The sequence below is a fragment of the Pocillopora verrucosa genome, chromosome 9 (assembly GCF_036669915.1).
Source record: "Pocillopora verrucosa isolate sample1 chromosome 9, ASM3666991v2, whole genome shotgun sequence".
Lineage (NCBI taxonomy): Eukaryota > Metazoa > Cnidaria > Anthozoa > Scleractinia > Pocilloporidae > Pocillopora > Pocillopora verrucosa.
In genome coordinates this window covers 3,830,711-3,847,170 of record NC_089320.1, presented here as the reverse complement: position 1 = coordinate 3,847,170, position 16,460 = coordinate 3,830,711, and the positions used below count along the sequence as shown (strand labels likewise).

The 16,460-nt window shown below is 40.7% G+C and overlaps 3 protein-coding genes across 3 annotated transcripts in view; 1 reads left to right on the top strand and 2 right to left on the bottom strand.

Annotated features, from left to right (window-relative positions):
- Positions 1-7,369, top strand: part of LOC131785895 (cleavage stimulation factor subunit 1) — a 47,845-nt gene extending 40,476 nt beyond the window's left edge. The window contains exon 16 of the mRNA XM_066172269.1: positions 7,242-7,369. Within this exon, the coding sequence (XP_066028366.1) occupies positions 7,242-7,330 (89 nt within the window). The 3' untranslated portion in view covers positions 7,331-7,369. The remainder of the gene's footprint in view (positions 1-7,241) is intronic.
- A 943-nt stretch (positions 7,370-8,312) lies between these two features.
- Positions 8,313-10,522, bottom strand: LOC131785917 (tetratricopeptide repeat protein 28-like). The gene is made up of 2 exons (XM_066172693.1): positions 9,468-10,522; positions 8,313-8,954 (listed from the first exon to the last, which is right to left on the bottom strand). Exons 1-2 carry the CDS (start codon positions 10,520-10,522, stop codon positions 8,897-8,899), a joined length of 1,113 nt encoding a protein of 370 aa, XP_066028790.1. The 3' UTR covers positions 8,313-8,896.
- An 8-nt stretch (positions 10,523-10,530) lies between these two features.
- LOC136283318 (tetratricopeptide repeat protein 28-like) lies at positions 10,531-13,614 on the bottom strand. The gene is made up of 3 exons (XM_066171914.1): positions 12,161-13,614; positions 10,634-11,939; positions 10,531-10,557 (listed from the first exon to the last, which is right to left on the bottom strand). The coding sequence occupies exons 1-3, from the start codon at positions 13,612-13,614 to the stop codon at positions 10,531-10,533; spliced, it is 2,787 nt and encodes a 928-aa protein (XP_066028011.1).
- Positions 13,615-16,460: the final 2,846 nt, after the last annotated feature.

The following is a 16,460-nucleotide window of genomic DNA, read 5'->3' as shown; positions in this document are numbered from 1 at the left end:
TCACTTATTATGGACATGGCATTTCAAGCATGACATATGCCACAAATTTTCCACCCCCTGATTAATTATTTTGTAATGGTGTTTACAAGTTGTGGAAAATGGTTGTGTCGGAATATTATACAAAGACTTGCCAGGAAATAGTCAAATGACTGAAAACCTTTTTATATTTACATAAAAGTTATTGTTGCATTTCATGTTAAGATGTTGCAACAACTCCAACTTCCAGTAAATTCATTTAATGGCAAACACGAGGAAATACCATCGAAAATTTTTCAACATATTTAATATAGCCAATAACATTACGTCAACTCAACTTCTAAACTAAAGAGAAAACTTGATTGATGTTTGGAATTGATTTCTGTGATGTGGAAATGAAATCTAGGTATTATCTCACGTTTTCTCGAAGAAATCCACATCATATGCAGTTACACCAGAGGTTACCGAAATAAATAACAGAAAATATCAGAAAACGACGTCGTGTATTTTCAGCCAGAGGACAATAATGATACAGAATAGCTGAAAGCGAAAAAGTTTAAAAAAATTACAGGTTCAAACACGAGTTAAAAATTACTTTTCTTTTTAATTTTCTACGCTGAACAGAGGTGGTTGAAACGTTAGGGAAAAACGGTGGGGTAAGCAGTCATACCTGGCAACTTCAAGAGAAGATATTACGATTCTGGCGTATTGTTTTACTGACTCGCTGTGCTCACGTGAATACACTCCAATCGACCAGACCTAGACTTTACCGTCATATCTTTCAACATTTGTTGAACAATCAAAGAATTCTTGAATAGAAAGTTGTGCTTGAGTGGAACATTTGAACGAAATTTTGTCCGGGGGGGGGGGGGGGAGTAAGGGAGGCGGAAATTTAAACGAAGCAATCTTCAAAAGTTCAAATACTCGTGGGGTCGCCCCGGCGGGGATGTTGAAGTTTTGAATTAAAAGACGCTTAATGAGTTCTTTTGTAGAGTGTACATAGAAGTGACAATGGCCTAAGCTAAAACTAGCTAGTTAAAGTTGCACATGTACACTAATGAGGCGTTTTAGTTTGAAATGGCATAGTTTTTTTGCGTTTTTGCTTATCAACTGTACCAGAACGCCCGTAAATGGTGATGAACACGGAGACTTTTGTTAACAGGTTTAAAAGTGAAGCATTCTGAAAACGCTCCGTTGTGTGTGAAGACAAGTGAAAACAGAGACTTTTGAAACCGTTGAGCAAAAAATGCATCCTATGTATACTCTTACTATATATTTCTCTTTGTGTTTTCAGGTTTTAATGTTGAGGATAATTGCAAGTACATCGAAATGTACGCGTTTGCAGATAAAAACACGTTATTGTGCGCAGTAGAGAGGAAAACAGATCACTAGTGTGACAAAAAATATTTTCCTTCCTTTTGTTAGAGACAAAGACAGACTCTTTTGAAAACGCTTGGTGTGGTCGGGGCCGAATGGGCAAGGTATTTTTTCGTTTTTCACATCTATTCGATTTCTGAAAAGTGGAAGTTGTCAAAGTGTCTTAAGTAATAGCTTCGTTGGTAGCTCGGATCGGAATCCACCAATCACAATATTCAAGTTAACCTGGTAACCTTTGGAGTTCAACTTCCACAATTGACCAATCAGAGAACGAGGATTTTGATCTCTTGTTGAAATATGATACATCCTCAATGCATACTCTTATCATTGGCGCCAGAAGCAGTTTTATGTTGCGAAGCTTACAACTTTACATTGTGTTTCATCGAATACTGTGATGTAGCAGAGGGTGAGTCTTTGTGAAGTTATGGCGAAATTACGTAAACCCTCTCGTGATGTTACAGCAGAGAAGAAAGCTGGTACAGTGAAATCTGGTGTTGCAGTCGATAAGAAGAAAAAGAAAGTGAGGAGAAAGGAAAGTTATTCACTTTACATCTACAAAGTGTTGAAGCAAGTTCATCCAGATACTGGAATTACAACCAAAGCCATGGGTATCATGAACTCGTTCGTTAGCGACATTTTCGAGCGCATAGCTATGGAGGCCTTTCGCCTGACAAAGTACGCTAAGAAGTCGACAATGAGTTCCCGCGAAATCCAAACTGCTGTACGGCTGCTTCTGCCAGGTGAACTTGCTAAGCACGCACTCAGCGAAGGCACGAAGGCAGTAACCAAATACACAAGCAGCAAGTGAACGAGAAATGCGATATTTTCTTCAAGACAATGAGCCTACGTCTGTGTAAGTCTGTGATCAACCAGTTAAGAGATGCTGTTGTTGTTTATATTGTTGTTAACTCACCCGAGGTTTAAAATATCCGACATTTTGAAGCGGTAGAGATGCTTAACTAATTGCATTTGACAGACAAGTTTTCCAACCGTTCTGAAATGACTTAACGAGTGGATATGGCACTTTCCATTGTAGTCTTGTAAGTTGTTGAAATAACCAGCCGTTCATTGACAGAAGATGTCGACTTAAGATTAATTGATAAACTTTTGTATTTCGTATAATCTCTGCTTCCGCTGAAATGAAAAGAGAAAGGCGCTTTACTTGGAAAATTCTCTGATAACGTGTCCCAAATTATTGAAATGCATGCCTTACAGCACTCGCTGAGTTGCAGAGTTTGGAACAATATTACAAAAGATGCTCAAACTGCTTGTGCTACGCGCTGCAAATTAATTTTTGTTTACAATTGCTAAATATTGATTACAAGGCAATAAAACGCAAGCGGAGATTCCTTGCCTTCTTTTCCAAACGATCTACTGCAGGCTTAAACGCGAGAACCTCCTTTCCTTTGCTCAGTTTTCCGGACTCACATTTTGTCGGATCATCGTCCACTGCCAGAACACGGGACAATATCGATTGCGAACGCAAGGGCTTGTGGAGCTTTCGTACGTGAATCCGCGTTTCCCCACGCGAGAAAAGCACCTGGGAACAGAGACTCTTCTTGAAGAATTATTGGTGGCACTTTAGAAAAACTAGAATTGTTGATTATTATAAAACAACAGAGGAATTGGGGATATTTTAAATAAGAATAATGCCGAAACCTTGTGATCTTTATTAAAACGAAATGCTAATTTAAGGGTTTCGTTTCACTTGCCGATGATCGCACCTTTACCTTGCAGCTCTGTTCCCCAGGCCTCTTAGGATCCTAGTCACCCCAATAAAAGGAAAGTGGTTCTTTCAACTTTTACTTTTCATTTTCCTCTTTAAAGAGAGGAGGGAGGAGGTGAGTGTGCTGAAAGTTTACATTCGCTAAACAGGCGAAACGTTTTCTAAAATCTTGACGCAATATCCGATCATGAAAATGATAGAAAAAGACTTTTGAAACCTATTTCTCCCAAAGCCCAATTAGCAGATCTGTCTATGATTGTAAAAATATAGTTTTGTTATCTCAATAGTTCATTGGCTAACTGAGCTCAGTGATTTAAAGTTCTATCGAATAAAACAGCTATTTATCTCCATCGATTTTGTAACGAAACACCTTCGCTCCCCTGCCCCCAAAGAAATCACTAACACAAAATTTCTTCATACAGCTCCCATATCGTTAAATATGAAGGTGATGGCAATAGGAATATATCAACTAGGAGGTATACTGTACGTGTTTGATATAACAACTTTTTTAAAAAGTGATTTGGGAATTGAATGTCGAAAGCAATCCGAGATAGCAGTGGTTTTGCTTTTCTTTTCTCTGTGATTGGTTCAGAAAAGTCAAGCTACTCACTCAACCAATCGGATCCAAAGGTAAAACTAATCACGTCTTGGTCGTCCTCGTTTTCCCGCGTTTTAGGCTGTTTGTTCGTTTGTACTTGGAGTTTTGGCACCTAAGGGTATCTTCCTTTCTTGTGATTGGCCGTTTTAATAACATTCAATCGAAAAGCGCTCTTATTAACAATTCAAGAATATTTGACAGACTATAAAGAGAATCAAATCATTCGGGGGAAGAAATCTAACCGTCCGTGAAATGGACACCACTTTTAAGTTCAAGCGTTGTTTTTAAGTCTATCGTTGAATATTATCTCTGGACAAAGAAAAGGTGGGAAGAAAGTCATTCCTTTGGTATTCACACGCCTTGCAGCGTCAGGATTGGCAAGTTGAAGAGTGTACCTCTGTAAAACAGAAGCAACAATTATGCGGGTGATTGCCTGGGCATACGGGTAATTCAAGCATTTCCTTGGACCCGTACCAAAGTGGAAGAGAGAGCCTAGTACTGGTCTTGCGCCGTTCGCGAAGCGACTGGGGTCAAATTCGTCAGAGTTTCTCCAATATTTATCGGAAAAGTTCAGTGACTGAGTATCCACGCAAACGAGAGTCTGTTTAATGAGATAAAAGGGCTACGTTAGTTTTTGTTAATTCAAATGCACAGGCAACGCATTGTACTCGCGTGAGGCGATACAAACACGGGAGGAGCAATTTTTTATACGTGTGTTCGCGTGCATTGCTTCAAATCGCTTGCACCCAGCTCTCCAGGAACCCGGCAAAGGACTCATTATATAAGGCAGAAAATGCGAGATCTTGCAAGAAAGACATGGTTTTATGCTACTCAGGTTTACCAAAGAAATTCACGTGGTGAAAAGTGCCTGTAAGGTAGCTGTGGTAATTCTCCTCGCATTCAATTCGTTTTCCTTTGGAATTTTTCCATGAGACTCGCCAATAAACTGGCATAACCTTCAAACAAAAAAAATATATACAGAATTCAAGCAGGTAAAATTGAGTCCACACTTACATTGCTTTTTTTTTGGGCGAGTGAAGATAAAAGCGATTCTGGCGAACGCGTAGGAAACGCGAGGAACGCTCCTCCTCTAGCGTGGAATAAAAGAGCCAGGCTATTCTCCTCTCGAGTCACAAATCATGCTCTCCTATTCTCGCACGTAATAAATGGGCCACGCGTCCGCCCTTTCGCCCCTCCTTGCGTTCTTCCTCTCCGACGTATCTCGATCCTATGGCTCTCCTAGCTCTAATCATCTTCAGACCGAAAGAATCGCTTAAAAACAATGAAAAGAAATAATGTCTGTTTTGTAGACTAACTCTAAAATTGCCTTTGCTGCTTGTCAACATATTAAACATGACTGATTTTCTTATTTTTTGTTGTTGCCAGGGATTTATCAAATCTTGACCTGAAATGAGCTACGGCAAATTTAAAGACTTGACCGGATGCTTTTACGTTTTAATATCCCAGTGACAGTAATCTAAGGGACTTTTGAGTTAGAGGGTGTTCTTTTTCCCCGTAAGGTCGGACGAAAAAATAATGACCTTGTATTACACTCATTTTCACTTGATATATATTTTTCCAACAGCAAATGCTTACTTTAAAGCTAGTGGTTTTATTTCATCTTATGTTAGTGTAGCATGTTCCAAACATTTAGTAAGTTAAACGCAGCGCGATAAAAAATGGCGCCATGGTGGCGGAGGGGTGGAAAAACGAGAGAGGCTTGAGTCTGTTCATGTAATGAGCCACTCGACCCAAGCCTCCGACGTTTTTCGCCTTGCTGTCGTAGTCGTGCATACTGTTCACTATTTCGCATGGATTTCGTAAGGCTCACTTGCTAAAAGCCTGGAAAATGCTGGTGTTAGTGCCTAAAAAGGACAGGGAAGGCTCTAAGCATGTACATAGGTGCCTCAGTGTCAAACTACAGGACACAGATTGTTTTCAACCACACCGAGAATTTTTGTGAGTTCACTTTGATGATGCTTGTTGTTCTTTAGATTCTATGGTGTAAATGTTGGAGACGTTCTAACGAGAGGGAGGGGGAAGCCTATTACTGAGAGGAGAATATGAGGGAGGGGCTTATCAGAGAGGGGCACTTACTAATTAGGGGAGATAATTAGAGAGGGGGAGCTTGTTAGAGGGAGGGTCTCATAGCCAAATAGGGGTACCTACTGAGGAGGGGGAGGTAACTAGAGAGGGGGAGCTTGTTAGAGGGAGGGTCTCATAGCCAAATAGGGATCCTTACTGAGGAGGGGAGATAATTAGAGAGGGGGAGCTTGTTAGAGGGAGGGTCTCATAGCCAAATAGGTATCCTTACTGAGGGGGGAGGAGATAATTAGAGAGGGGGAGCTTGTTAGAGGGAGGGTCTCATAGCCAAATGGGGATCCTTACTGAGGGGGGGAGATAATTAGAGAGGGGGAGCTTGTTAGAGGAAGGGTCTCATAGCCAAATAGGGATCCTTACTGAGGAGGGGAGATAATTAGAGAGGGGGAGCTTGTTAGAGGGAGGGTCTCATAGCCAAATAGGGGTACCTACTGAGGAGGGGGAGATAATTAGAGAGGGGGAGCTTGTTAGAGGAAGGGTCTCATAGCCAAATAGGGGTACCTACTGAGGAGGGGGAGATAATTAGAGAGGGGGAGCTTGTTAGAGGGAGGGTCTCATAGCCAAATAGGGGTACTTACTATGGAGGGGAGATAATCAGAGAGGAGGAGCTAATTAGAGAAGAGGAACTTTTTGGAGAAGGGGAGCTTGCTAGAGGGAGGGGCTTATAGCCGGAGAGGGGAACCTGCCTAGGAGGAAAGATAATAAGAGAGGGAGAGCTTATTAGAGAGGGGAAGCTTGTTAGGGAAGGGGAGCTTGTTAGAGGGTGGGCCTTAAAGACATGATAGGGAAGGGGTGTGTTAGAGAGGGGCTTATGTCCTATGAGGCTATTAGGAAGAGTGGACTATTAGAGAGGCAGGGTTTAATGGAGCGTTACGATTATGTGGTTTGCTAAATTTTTAACGTTGTGAATTTTAATAATGATTGCCGCCGATGAATCGAACAACAGTATAGCATGCTGGGACACGAAGTCAACAGAGCAGCAAAAAACTCTTAATTCAGGTATAAATACAATTGGTTTTCTCGTTGCTGTGGAAAGTATTGCGATTTAATTGTGGTTTAGACATAGGTTTTCCCAACCAAAAACAAACAATCATAGTTTCGTGTGTACAGGGGGTTTTTTATTTAAACTTAGCTGTTTCGCTTGCTGCATCTCAAATCGAGATGGATCATGGCGATATGTAGCAGTAAAGTTGTTTAAATAGGTTAAATAGGTTCGGTTTTCATTAAGACCGCGTTCTGCATTGAGCGCACGTGATAAGTTGGTTCTTTTCACGTGCGCCTCGGGCTTTCGTTTACATAAAAGCCGTGCTGTGAAACGAACGCACCTGACAAGTTCGCTCATGTCATGTGCGCCCCACAGGACGTTGAACAGACAGGCGAAGTGAAACTACGAAGGTGAAATATAACTCTGGGACTAGGACTGAATGCGCTAATATTCCATTTGTATAAGTTTTCTTTCTTTAGGTCACAACAACCACATTCGCTGCATCACCCACTCCCCTACAGGAGCAGCGTTTGTCTCGTGTAGCGACGACTTCAGGTCGAGGTTTTAGTATTGTGAGGGAGTATAGAGAATTCCTCCACCGATTGCATTGAAAGCTTAGAATTCGTGTCCATTACGCCGATCTTTAACGCAAATATAAAGGTAAAGTTACAACTTCAATCTCTTCCGAAATCGTCTCAGAGTTTCAGTCTTCTAGGTGCTTTACCTGTCATCTTAACTTGGATAAACTCGTTCGGTTCTGTTTAATTTGTGAGACTTTGAAATAAAATCTAACGCCAGTTTTCGTCTGTTGTTTTATTTATCATTACTATTAGAGAAACGTTCAATTGAGTTCAACTTTTGTTTTTGCATTATTTCGCTCCGCGATCAGTCCATAAAATACAATACAATACTTTATTTACCCACGCTACATCTAGGAGTGATAAAAACCCGCCTAGGAGACTCTCGCTAATCTCTCAACCAATCAGAAGCAAAACTAAAACTAATCACGACTTGTTCCCTTGCGTTTTCCCGCGCTTTTTGTAAGACCTTGTATCAGGAGAAAAGATGTAAACCACAACAACAATAGCGTGGGACTCTCTTTCAGCGACTCTTAGAGCTTAGAATAAACTTTTAAAGATAATTATGATCATAATGTTAATGACAGAGCAATTTTCAATTGTGTGTCGAAAGTAATCCATAATTGCTTCTTTCTTTTTGCTCTTCTTCGCTTTGTGATTGGTCCAGAAAACTCGTGCCAATCTCTTAACCAATCTGATGCTAAACTAAAACCAATCACGGGGTAGTTTGAGTTGATAACGTAAAATGGGTCATTAATACCAATTTACCCTGTTAGACTCTCCTATCGACGCAACACTACAGTTTCTTTAAACACTTTCCCCTTTTCATAAAACCAATCACAACTCTTCCTTCTGCGTTTTCTTACGCTTTAGGAAGTTTGGTCGGATTTACTTTGAGGTCTCTTAAAGGTATTTTCTTTTCTTCCGATTGGTCGTTGTAATTACTCTGGTTTTGGTTTTATGGCTCTCGATTGAAAAGCGCTCTATGGCTCTTATCATCATTATTGTTAGTATTATACTACAGTTTAGGTTCAATAAATGAACAAATGCCTTAACCTTACGCCTTGAAGTGATTTACATGTGAATTCTCCATGCAAAACTATCTACACGTTATCTATATAATAACAAATCAGAATACACCAACTCATCAATCTGAGGGCGATTTCTTTTTTTCTTTTTGTTTTTTGACAAAATACCGAACTGATTCTCTTTATCAATTTAGAGAGAAAATTATGGCAGCTGGTAGGGAGAATTGAGAATCAAATCTTAGGAAATAAAAAGGTCAATGACTTTTTGTAATCTCAAGTGGAAAGAAACAGTGCCATAATTTTCGCATCATAAAAATTTCACCCCATATTTCCTGTTTTCAACTTTTCAATCGTGTGTTCATTTTTACTCCTCCTTTTGGGCAAATTGCATTACCTACTAAACACCAAGACCGTGTAAATAAAAAAAAAAAAAAAGCACGCAAAATAGCGATGCAAATTTAAAAGTTCTTGTGTAAAGTAATACCAGTTTTCCTTCAAGTGTACAGGAGGAAAAGTCTTTGTCCAGGATCAGTCGCTACTCTGTCTCTTGTCTCCTTCATTCTCGTCCTCTGTCGGTTCTTTTTGCCTAAAAAAAAACATTTTTGAGTAAGGAAGATGTGAGATATGTCCAGAAATGCATGAATTAACGGAAATGGCGAAAATTCGTTAAAATCGTTAAATCCATGAACATTCACTCGCTCTAAGAAAATTTCGTCGAATCTGCCATTTTCGTTACTGCGTGCATTTCTGGACATAAACATTTTACGAGAGAGGAAATCACGTTTCCATCATCACTTGGCTGTTGTTATTGACTTAGCTTGTTCACCGTATTTATTAATTTATTAATAAATTAATTAGTCTCTTTATTTATTTATTCATTTATTTTTCTCAGATTGCGGTTGTTGCACGCATCGTCCAATGGCTCAAATGTTAAATATCTTACAAACTGAAATAACCCTACTGAACCATGACTAGTTAGCAAACTGTCAGAATGTGCTCTTTATGCATAACTTAAATCTTACAGTCACACAACTTTTTCTTCTCGAGCACAGGTGGATAATGTCACTTTTACAAAATTAGTCACCAGAAACAAGCTTACCTTAATTTCTGTAAGTCAAATGTTACGTTGTCTCCCATCAGCACAAACGGAGCCCATTGGCGAGGTTCGGTGAAGCCGTTGCTTCTCAACCACTTCATGGCCTGGTGAAGGGACTCACTGGCACTTTCTCCAGCAGCCAGGCGTTCGTAGAAATGATTCATGAGCTGCTCTGTTGCTTCGTCTTGTATGGTCCACGATGCCACCAACACTGAACGTGCACCAGATGCTAGGAACGCGCGAGCGATTCCAATGACTCCTTCTTGTTTGAACGTTCCACGCCCACTGTGACAACAACTAAGTACGACCAGTTTAGCACGCAGCTTAACCTTTGAAATGTCGGACATTGTCAGAAGGTAGTCTTCTTCTTGTGGAATGCCGTTGGTAGTGCAATTAGGGGAAAGGGCAATCTCTCCTCTGTCGGCATGACCATGAGCAGCAAGATGTATTAGACTCGCCGAATGAAGTACGTGAAGTACCGCCTGCTTTGTTGCGTGTTCTCCTAACAAGGGCTGAACCCCCAGGAGTCGACCGACCATTTCTGCTTCTTTTCTTGCACCGGACAATGGTACTAAGTTCAGAGGACGTCCTCTGTATTGCACATAGCCAGCCTTAGGATCACCCACTACCAGTGCACCGGTCTGACTGTGGTAGTCCGCTGGACATTCTTGGATGATTCTGAGAGTCGTCAGAGAAGGCACGATGCGGATTCTGTGGGTTTCTGATAAATACTTTCCTGCTGGCTCATCCCGTAAGGCAGCAAAAGGGACTCGGTAGGAACACCTCTCGGGCACAATGATGACTTCAGGCTCTGTAAGTAAATCTTTTACAGGAGCGATAATCTGGTCATAACACAACTGAAGAATTATTTTGTTGCGTTTGGTTTCGTCACCTTGCAAAGGTTCTCGACTCTCTTCTTGAGGAGACAAGGGAATTTCGTCACCTAGAGATCGATCTTCGCAATTCTCATTATATTTAATTCCGAAAGTGGAGGCACTCTTCTTAAAAATATCCTCCGCATCGCAAACGAATGCAGCTATGAGGGTGTCGATTTCCATTTCGGGGCTCATTCGTAAGTCAATGTCTCCATTAGCTTTTAAGACCCACAGATGAACATGTCGTTCACAATATGAAACGTACAAAACAGCACAATTGCTCTCTTTACTCACAATGTTTTCGATCTTAGGCCGATATGTTAAATCAGTTGAGATGTGGCTCTCAGTTAAGAGTTTGTCCGCCATTAATTCTGCAAGGCCTCTAGCGCGTCGCAACTCCTCCACATTAAGAGAATCTCGCTTGCTTCCGTTAGCACACAGTATCTTACTCAACAACTTGTATGGGAAATTACCGTGCTCTTCTAAGAGAGACATTTTAAATTCATCATTTCCTTTGAGAAAATCTCGCAACTTTTCATAAATTTCAATACTTTGACGAAGATACTGCGTTGCCTCCTCTAACTTTGATTGAGACATCTTTACCTGAGTAATACCGAGAAGACTCTTAAAGTAAGTCATATTGTGTCCAATTTTGCTACTCATTGAGCGCGCATCCTCAAAGTATTTTTCCGATTCGTCATAATTTCCAAGGGATAAAGATACGTGTCCAAGGCCTAGATAACTTGTTCCCTGTCCCTTCCTATCACCAATGTTCATGTTGATGGAAAGGCCTTTTTCGTATAGTTCTGTAGCCTTCTGGTAGTCATTGAGCGAATGATGCAGATGTGCCAGGCTTGCGTAGCAATATCCTTCAAACTCTCTGTCGCCAGTTTCTATACTGATGGCGAGTGCTTTGTCCAAATGTCTCTTGGCCGGCTTATTTTCACGAAGTGCTAGAAACACATTTCCAAGGTTCCCGTACTGACTTCCTTCTCCTTTCTTGTCGCCAATTTGTGTTGCGATAGCAAGTGCTTTCTCGTGATATTCTTTAGCCTTCTGATATTCACCGAGTGCTAGAAACACGACTCCAAGGCTCCCGTACTGTGTTCCTTCTCCTTTCCTGTCGCCAATTTGTGTTGCGATAGCAAGTGCTTTCTCGTAATATTCTTTAGCCTTCTGATATTCACCGACTGATCGAAACACGTCTCCAAGGCTCCCGTACTGTGTTCCTTCTCCTTTCCTGTCGCCAATTTGTGTTGCGATAGCAAGTGCTTTCTCGTAATATTCTTTAGCCTTCTGATATTCACCGACTGATCGAAACACGTCTCCAAGGCTCCCGTACTGTGTTCCTTCTCCTTTCCTGTCGCCAATTTGTGTTGCGATAGCAAGTGCTTTCTCGTAATATTCTTTAGCCTTCTGATATTCACCGAGTGATCGAAACAAGACTCCAAGGCTCCCGTACTGTGTTCCTTCTCCTTTCCTGTCGCCAATTTGTGTTGCGATAGCAAGTGCTTTCTCGTAATATTCTTTAGCCTTCTGATATTCACCGAGTGATCGAAACAAGACTCCAAGGTTCCCGTACTGTTTTCCTTCTCCTTCCCTGTCGCCAATTTGTGTTGCGATGGCAAGGTCTTTCTCGTAATATTCTTTAGCCTTCTGATATTCACCGAGTGATTGAAACACGACTCCAAGGTTCCCGTACTGTCTTCCTTCTCCTTTCCTGTTGCCAATTTGTGTTGCGATGGCAAGTGCTTTCTCGTGATATTCTTTAGCCTTCTGATATTCACCGAGTGATCGAAACACGACTCCAAGGTTCCCTACTGTGTTCCTTCTCCTTTCTTGTCGCCAATTTGTGTTGCGATAGCAAGTGCTTTCTCGTAATATTCTTTAGCCTTCTGATATTTACCGAGTGATCGAAACACGACTCCAAGGTTCCCGTACTGTCTTCCTTCTCCTTTCCTGTCGCCAATTTGTGTTGCGATAGCAAGTGCTTTCTCGTGATATTCTTTAGCCTTCTGATATTCACCGAGTGATTGAAACACGACTCCAAGGTTCCCGTACTGACTTCCTTCTTCTTCCCTGTCGCCAATTTGTGTTGCGATGGCAAGTGCTTTCTCGTAATATTCTTTAGCCTTCTGGTATTCACCGAGTGATTGAAACACGAGTCCAAGGCTCCCGTACTGAATTCCTTCTCCTTCCCTGTCGCCAATTTGTGTTGCGATGGCAAGTGCTTTCTCGTGATATTCTTTAGCCTTCTGGTATTCACCGAGTGATTGAAACACGACTCCAAGGTTCCCGTACTGTGTTCCTTCTCCTTCCCTGTGGCCAATTTGTGTTGCGATAGCAAGTGCTTTCTCGTGATATTCTTTAGCCTTCTGGTATTCACCGAGTGATTGAAACACGACTCCAAGGCTCCCGTACTGTCTTCCTTCTCCTTCCCTGTCGCCAATTTGTGTTGCGATAGCAAGTGCTTTCTCGTGATATTCTTTAGCCTTCTGGTATTCACCGAGTGATTGAAACACGACTCCAAGGTTCCCGTACTGACTTCCTTCTGCTTTCTTGTTGCCAATTTGTGTTGCGATGGCAAGTGCTTTCTCGTGATATTCTTTAGCCTTCTGATATTCACCGAGTGATCGAAACAAGACTCCAAGGTTCCCGTACTGTCTTCCTTTCCTGTCACCAATTTGTGTTGCGATAGCAAGTGCTTTCTCGTAATATTCTATAGCCTTCTGATATTCACCGAGTGATTTAAACAAGACTCCAAGGTTCCTGTACTGTTTTCCTTCTCCTTCCCTGTCGCCAATTTGTGTTGCGATGGCAAGTGCTTTCTCGTGATATTCTTTAGCCTTCTGATATTCACCGAGTGAACAAAACACACATCCAAGCCTGCCATAAGTGGTTGCTTCTTCTCTTTTGTGGCCAATTGTTTTAGTGATAGCAACTACGCTTTCAAAAAGTTTCCTGGCTTCTGCCAACCTACTTGTTCGTAGATATTTGTCTCCCAGTTTTATCATTGACATTCCAGCATTGCTGAACATGTCAATAAGTTTGTTGGTGTATCTTACTGCATTTTTGTAATCAGAGATTTCGTAGTACGCATTGAATATTACGTCAGAGATATCAAGGCCGTTAATTTCAAAGTCTAAGTTGTTAAGTAAGATTACACATTCATCGCACAAATTAGAGGCTTGTATACCACGATCAGTCTTCAGAAGATATGTAGCAACATTCAAACCTATCCTGATCTTCTCTAGGATTTGACGCGTGTTATTCATCGCTCTTTTTGTGTCGAACAGAATGCCTTTCTGAAATGAAATAAGTGAAATACAGAAAACTTGAATAACTAAATTAGATGATAACATTTAGAGGCCATCCTTGTGCAACTGTTTTTAAGGCAGAGCGCTCACTTTCCTTGAAAGCTTGTTGGTTTATATGCAGCATTCCCTTTTTTTCTTTTTTCCAAAGCTAATGAGTTTTGCATGGAAACTGAACAATTGTTGACAAATTGTGTTGTAAAAATGTGTTAAGACATCCAATTTTGAGACTCAGCCTATCCAGGTTTAGGGTGGGGTGCCTCCGCGTCTTTACCACATTAAAAACCACTCTTTAACCAATCGTAGACCCCATCTTCACTTTTGGCAATTCCGTAACAATACCGCAACAATACCGTAACAATACCGTAACAATGCCGTAACAGTACCGTAACAATACCGTAACAATACCGTAACAACCATTTAACCGCTTATCGTCCCATTTTTAAGTCCTTAATTACAAGTATTTTCTTATCCCCAAAATCCCGAAAGTATGCGACCCCATTCTAGTAAGTCTCTTGAAAACCCAAGCCCATAATAGTCAATGTAGTCGTGAAAATGCCATCTTATCCGCAGGCATATCTCCATTAGCCGGCTAATACTAGAATTTAACTCCCCGTTCGGTTTCGACTCCGATCAATAATGACCCGTCTCTTTGATGGAAAAAGGATAGATACACAATTTCAAACTGGTCCATATTAACACTGAATCCTACTGCTGATGTTTTATCTGCGCGCAACTTATCCAGATGAAATATATCAAAAGTATTTCAGATTTAAAACTTCGTTTTTTGAATTCATTGAGTGAATAGTTTAATTTGTGTCACAGAACTTTACTGTATTATTTTTTTCAACCGCCGCATAGGCTCACTTTGGGCAGACATGCAATGAAATTTATTTTCGACGCCTAGTATAATTTGTTGAATATCATTTCTTACGGAGGCTCCATAGGGTTTTTTGACCGCGCGAGATCTAGACGCTAACATAGCGCGATTTTTTAAAGTGTCAACATGGAAAATAAACATGGCGGCTTGCTACGATCGCACAATTGTCATCTGAAAATGTGTGTTAAAAACAGTTTAACACAAAAAGTTTTTATGCGATGGAATAAAGGGCTTCCAGCAACTGCACCTGTAATATTCATAGGCCTTCTGTGCCTGGAGAAGAGGTCTACCGAAAAGAAAACTCCGAGGGAGAGATTAACAAAAGGCGACATATGACGCGATAGATTTGAAAGTTTACGCATGCTCAGATATAGATCTACCACTACGTTATGTTTTGCGACAAAGAAAATAGGGATCTTCGAGAAAAATTTATCGCGTTTCCTTTTGTGGAATTTCCTAGGATTTGCTGGACCGTTAAACATATTTGTGTCCTTCCTAGTGCCTGTTGATAAAATAAATTCATAAGACCAAATTGGAGATGGAGGGAGACATCACAAAATTGCAAATAGCGAGGAAACTGCTTTTGTAACCCCTATTTTTTTTCGGCTTTTAAATTATCGGTAGGACAAATTTCCCAAATTGTGAAAATTTTTGAGAGATTTCACTGAAGCAAATTGAAGAAAATGAAAGCCAAATTATCACTGGCGAGCGCCTCCCTTCTTGCAGCCTTAGCTTAACAACGAAAATCATTTTGATAATATTTACTACAGCAAACACTAGTCCGAGCCTTATTCATCGCCCATCTGATGGCTTTTAGTGACCTTGAAAAGCGAAAAGACAAAAATTTTTCTAGAAAAACATTACGCTGGCGCGCGCGCCAACATTGAACAAAAACTCTATGGAGGCTCCTTAGATGATGGGAAATTTTTTTTTTCGTATGCGACGTAACAGGCGAGTGTTTTTCCGGACTACTTTAGGTATGCCTAGAGCTTGATTCTTCCAATATTTATCTGACAGAATGATAACGTAAATTCTTTCAGAAAAAATGAAAATTAACGAGCGGCAGCCATAGAATTATATTCAAAGAAAGACATTTCACCTTTTAAAACAGTATCCTTGTTGTTTGATATATGGAACCAGAAGCAAGAAAGTGAAGGAAAACTTAACCTGTCATTGATAAATGCAAATAAATATTCGTTCTTGTCCAAGCGTAATGAAGAAGATTGCTGCATTCGCTGAGTTTTCTTTTTTTGCGTGTGTGTTATTGTGGATCGAGACAAAGTGGAAGTTCATAAAAAAACGCCTAAGAGACTTATATTCAGCCCTCTTGACTGAACATGCTTGGTCAATAAAGGTTTTGCTGTATGGCAAAAATAGTGCGCTCGGGCAAAAAAAAATGACTCATCTATCTCAAGAACTTGGAAAGAAAGCCAACTGTGTTTGTAACAAGTCAAACTTGACTGTTTTCTGCCGCTTTTGGCCAATTCATCGCCAACATTGTCCAAAAATTAAAAACTTGTTTTCTTGCTCAAGATCAAAGAGGGCGATCCCAAATGGGAAGATGGGCCCAGGATTTGCTTCATATTGCCTGCGGACGCTGCCAGCTATATAATTCATGGTGTTATAACAAAGTAAGGACTTGACTGATCAAAGAAAGAGAATTCAAATTGTTTAAAAGTCAAGTCTGCAATATCTCCACTTTACACTTATCCTACAACATGCGTAGAAAAAGATTGGAACTTGTGCATTGTTATTATAGTTTTTTTTGCTCTTAAAATTTGATCTGCCTTGTTTCTCATTAACCCTTCAACTCTCAGAGGTGAATGATTTTCAAGTAGCTTCTCCTTTGCAATATCAAAGCATTAACACGCAAGCAGCTGATGGGAATACAGAAACTGATCAGCTTAAGGATTTCATCTCACCCAAC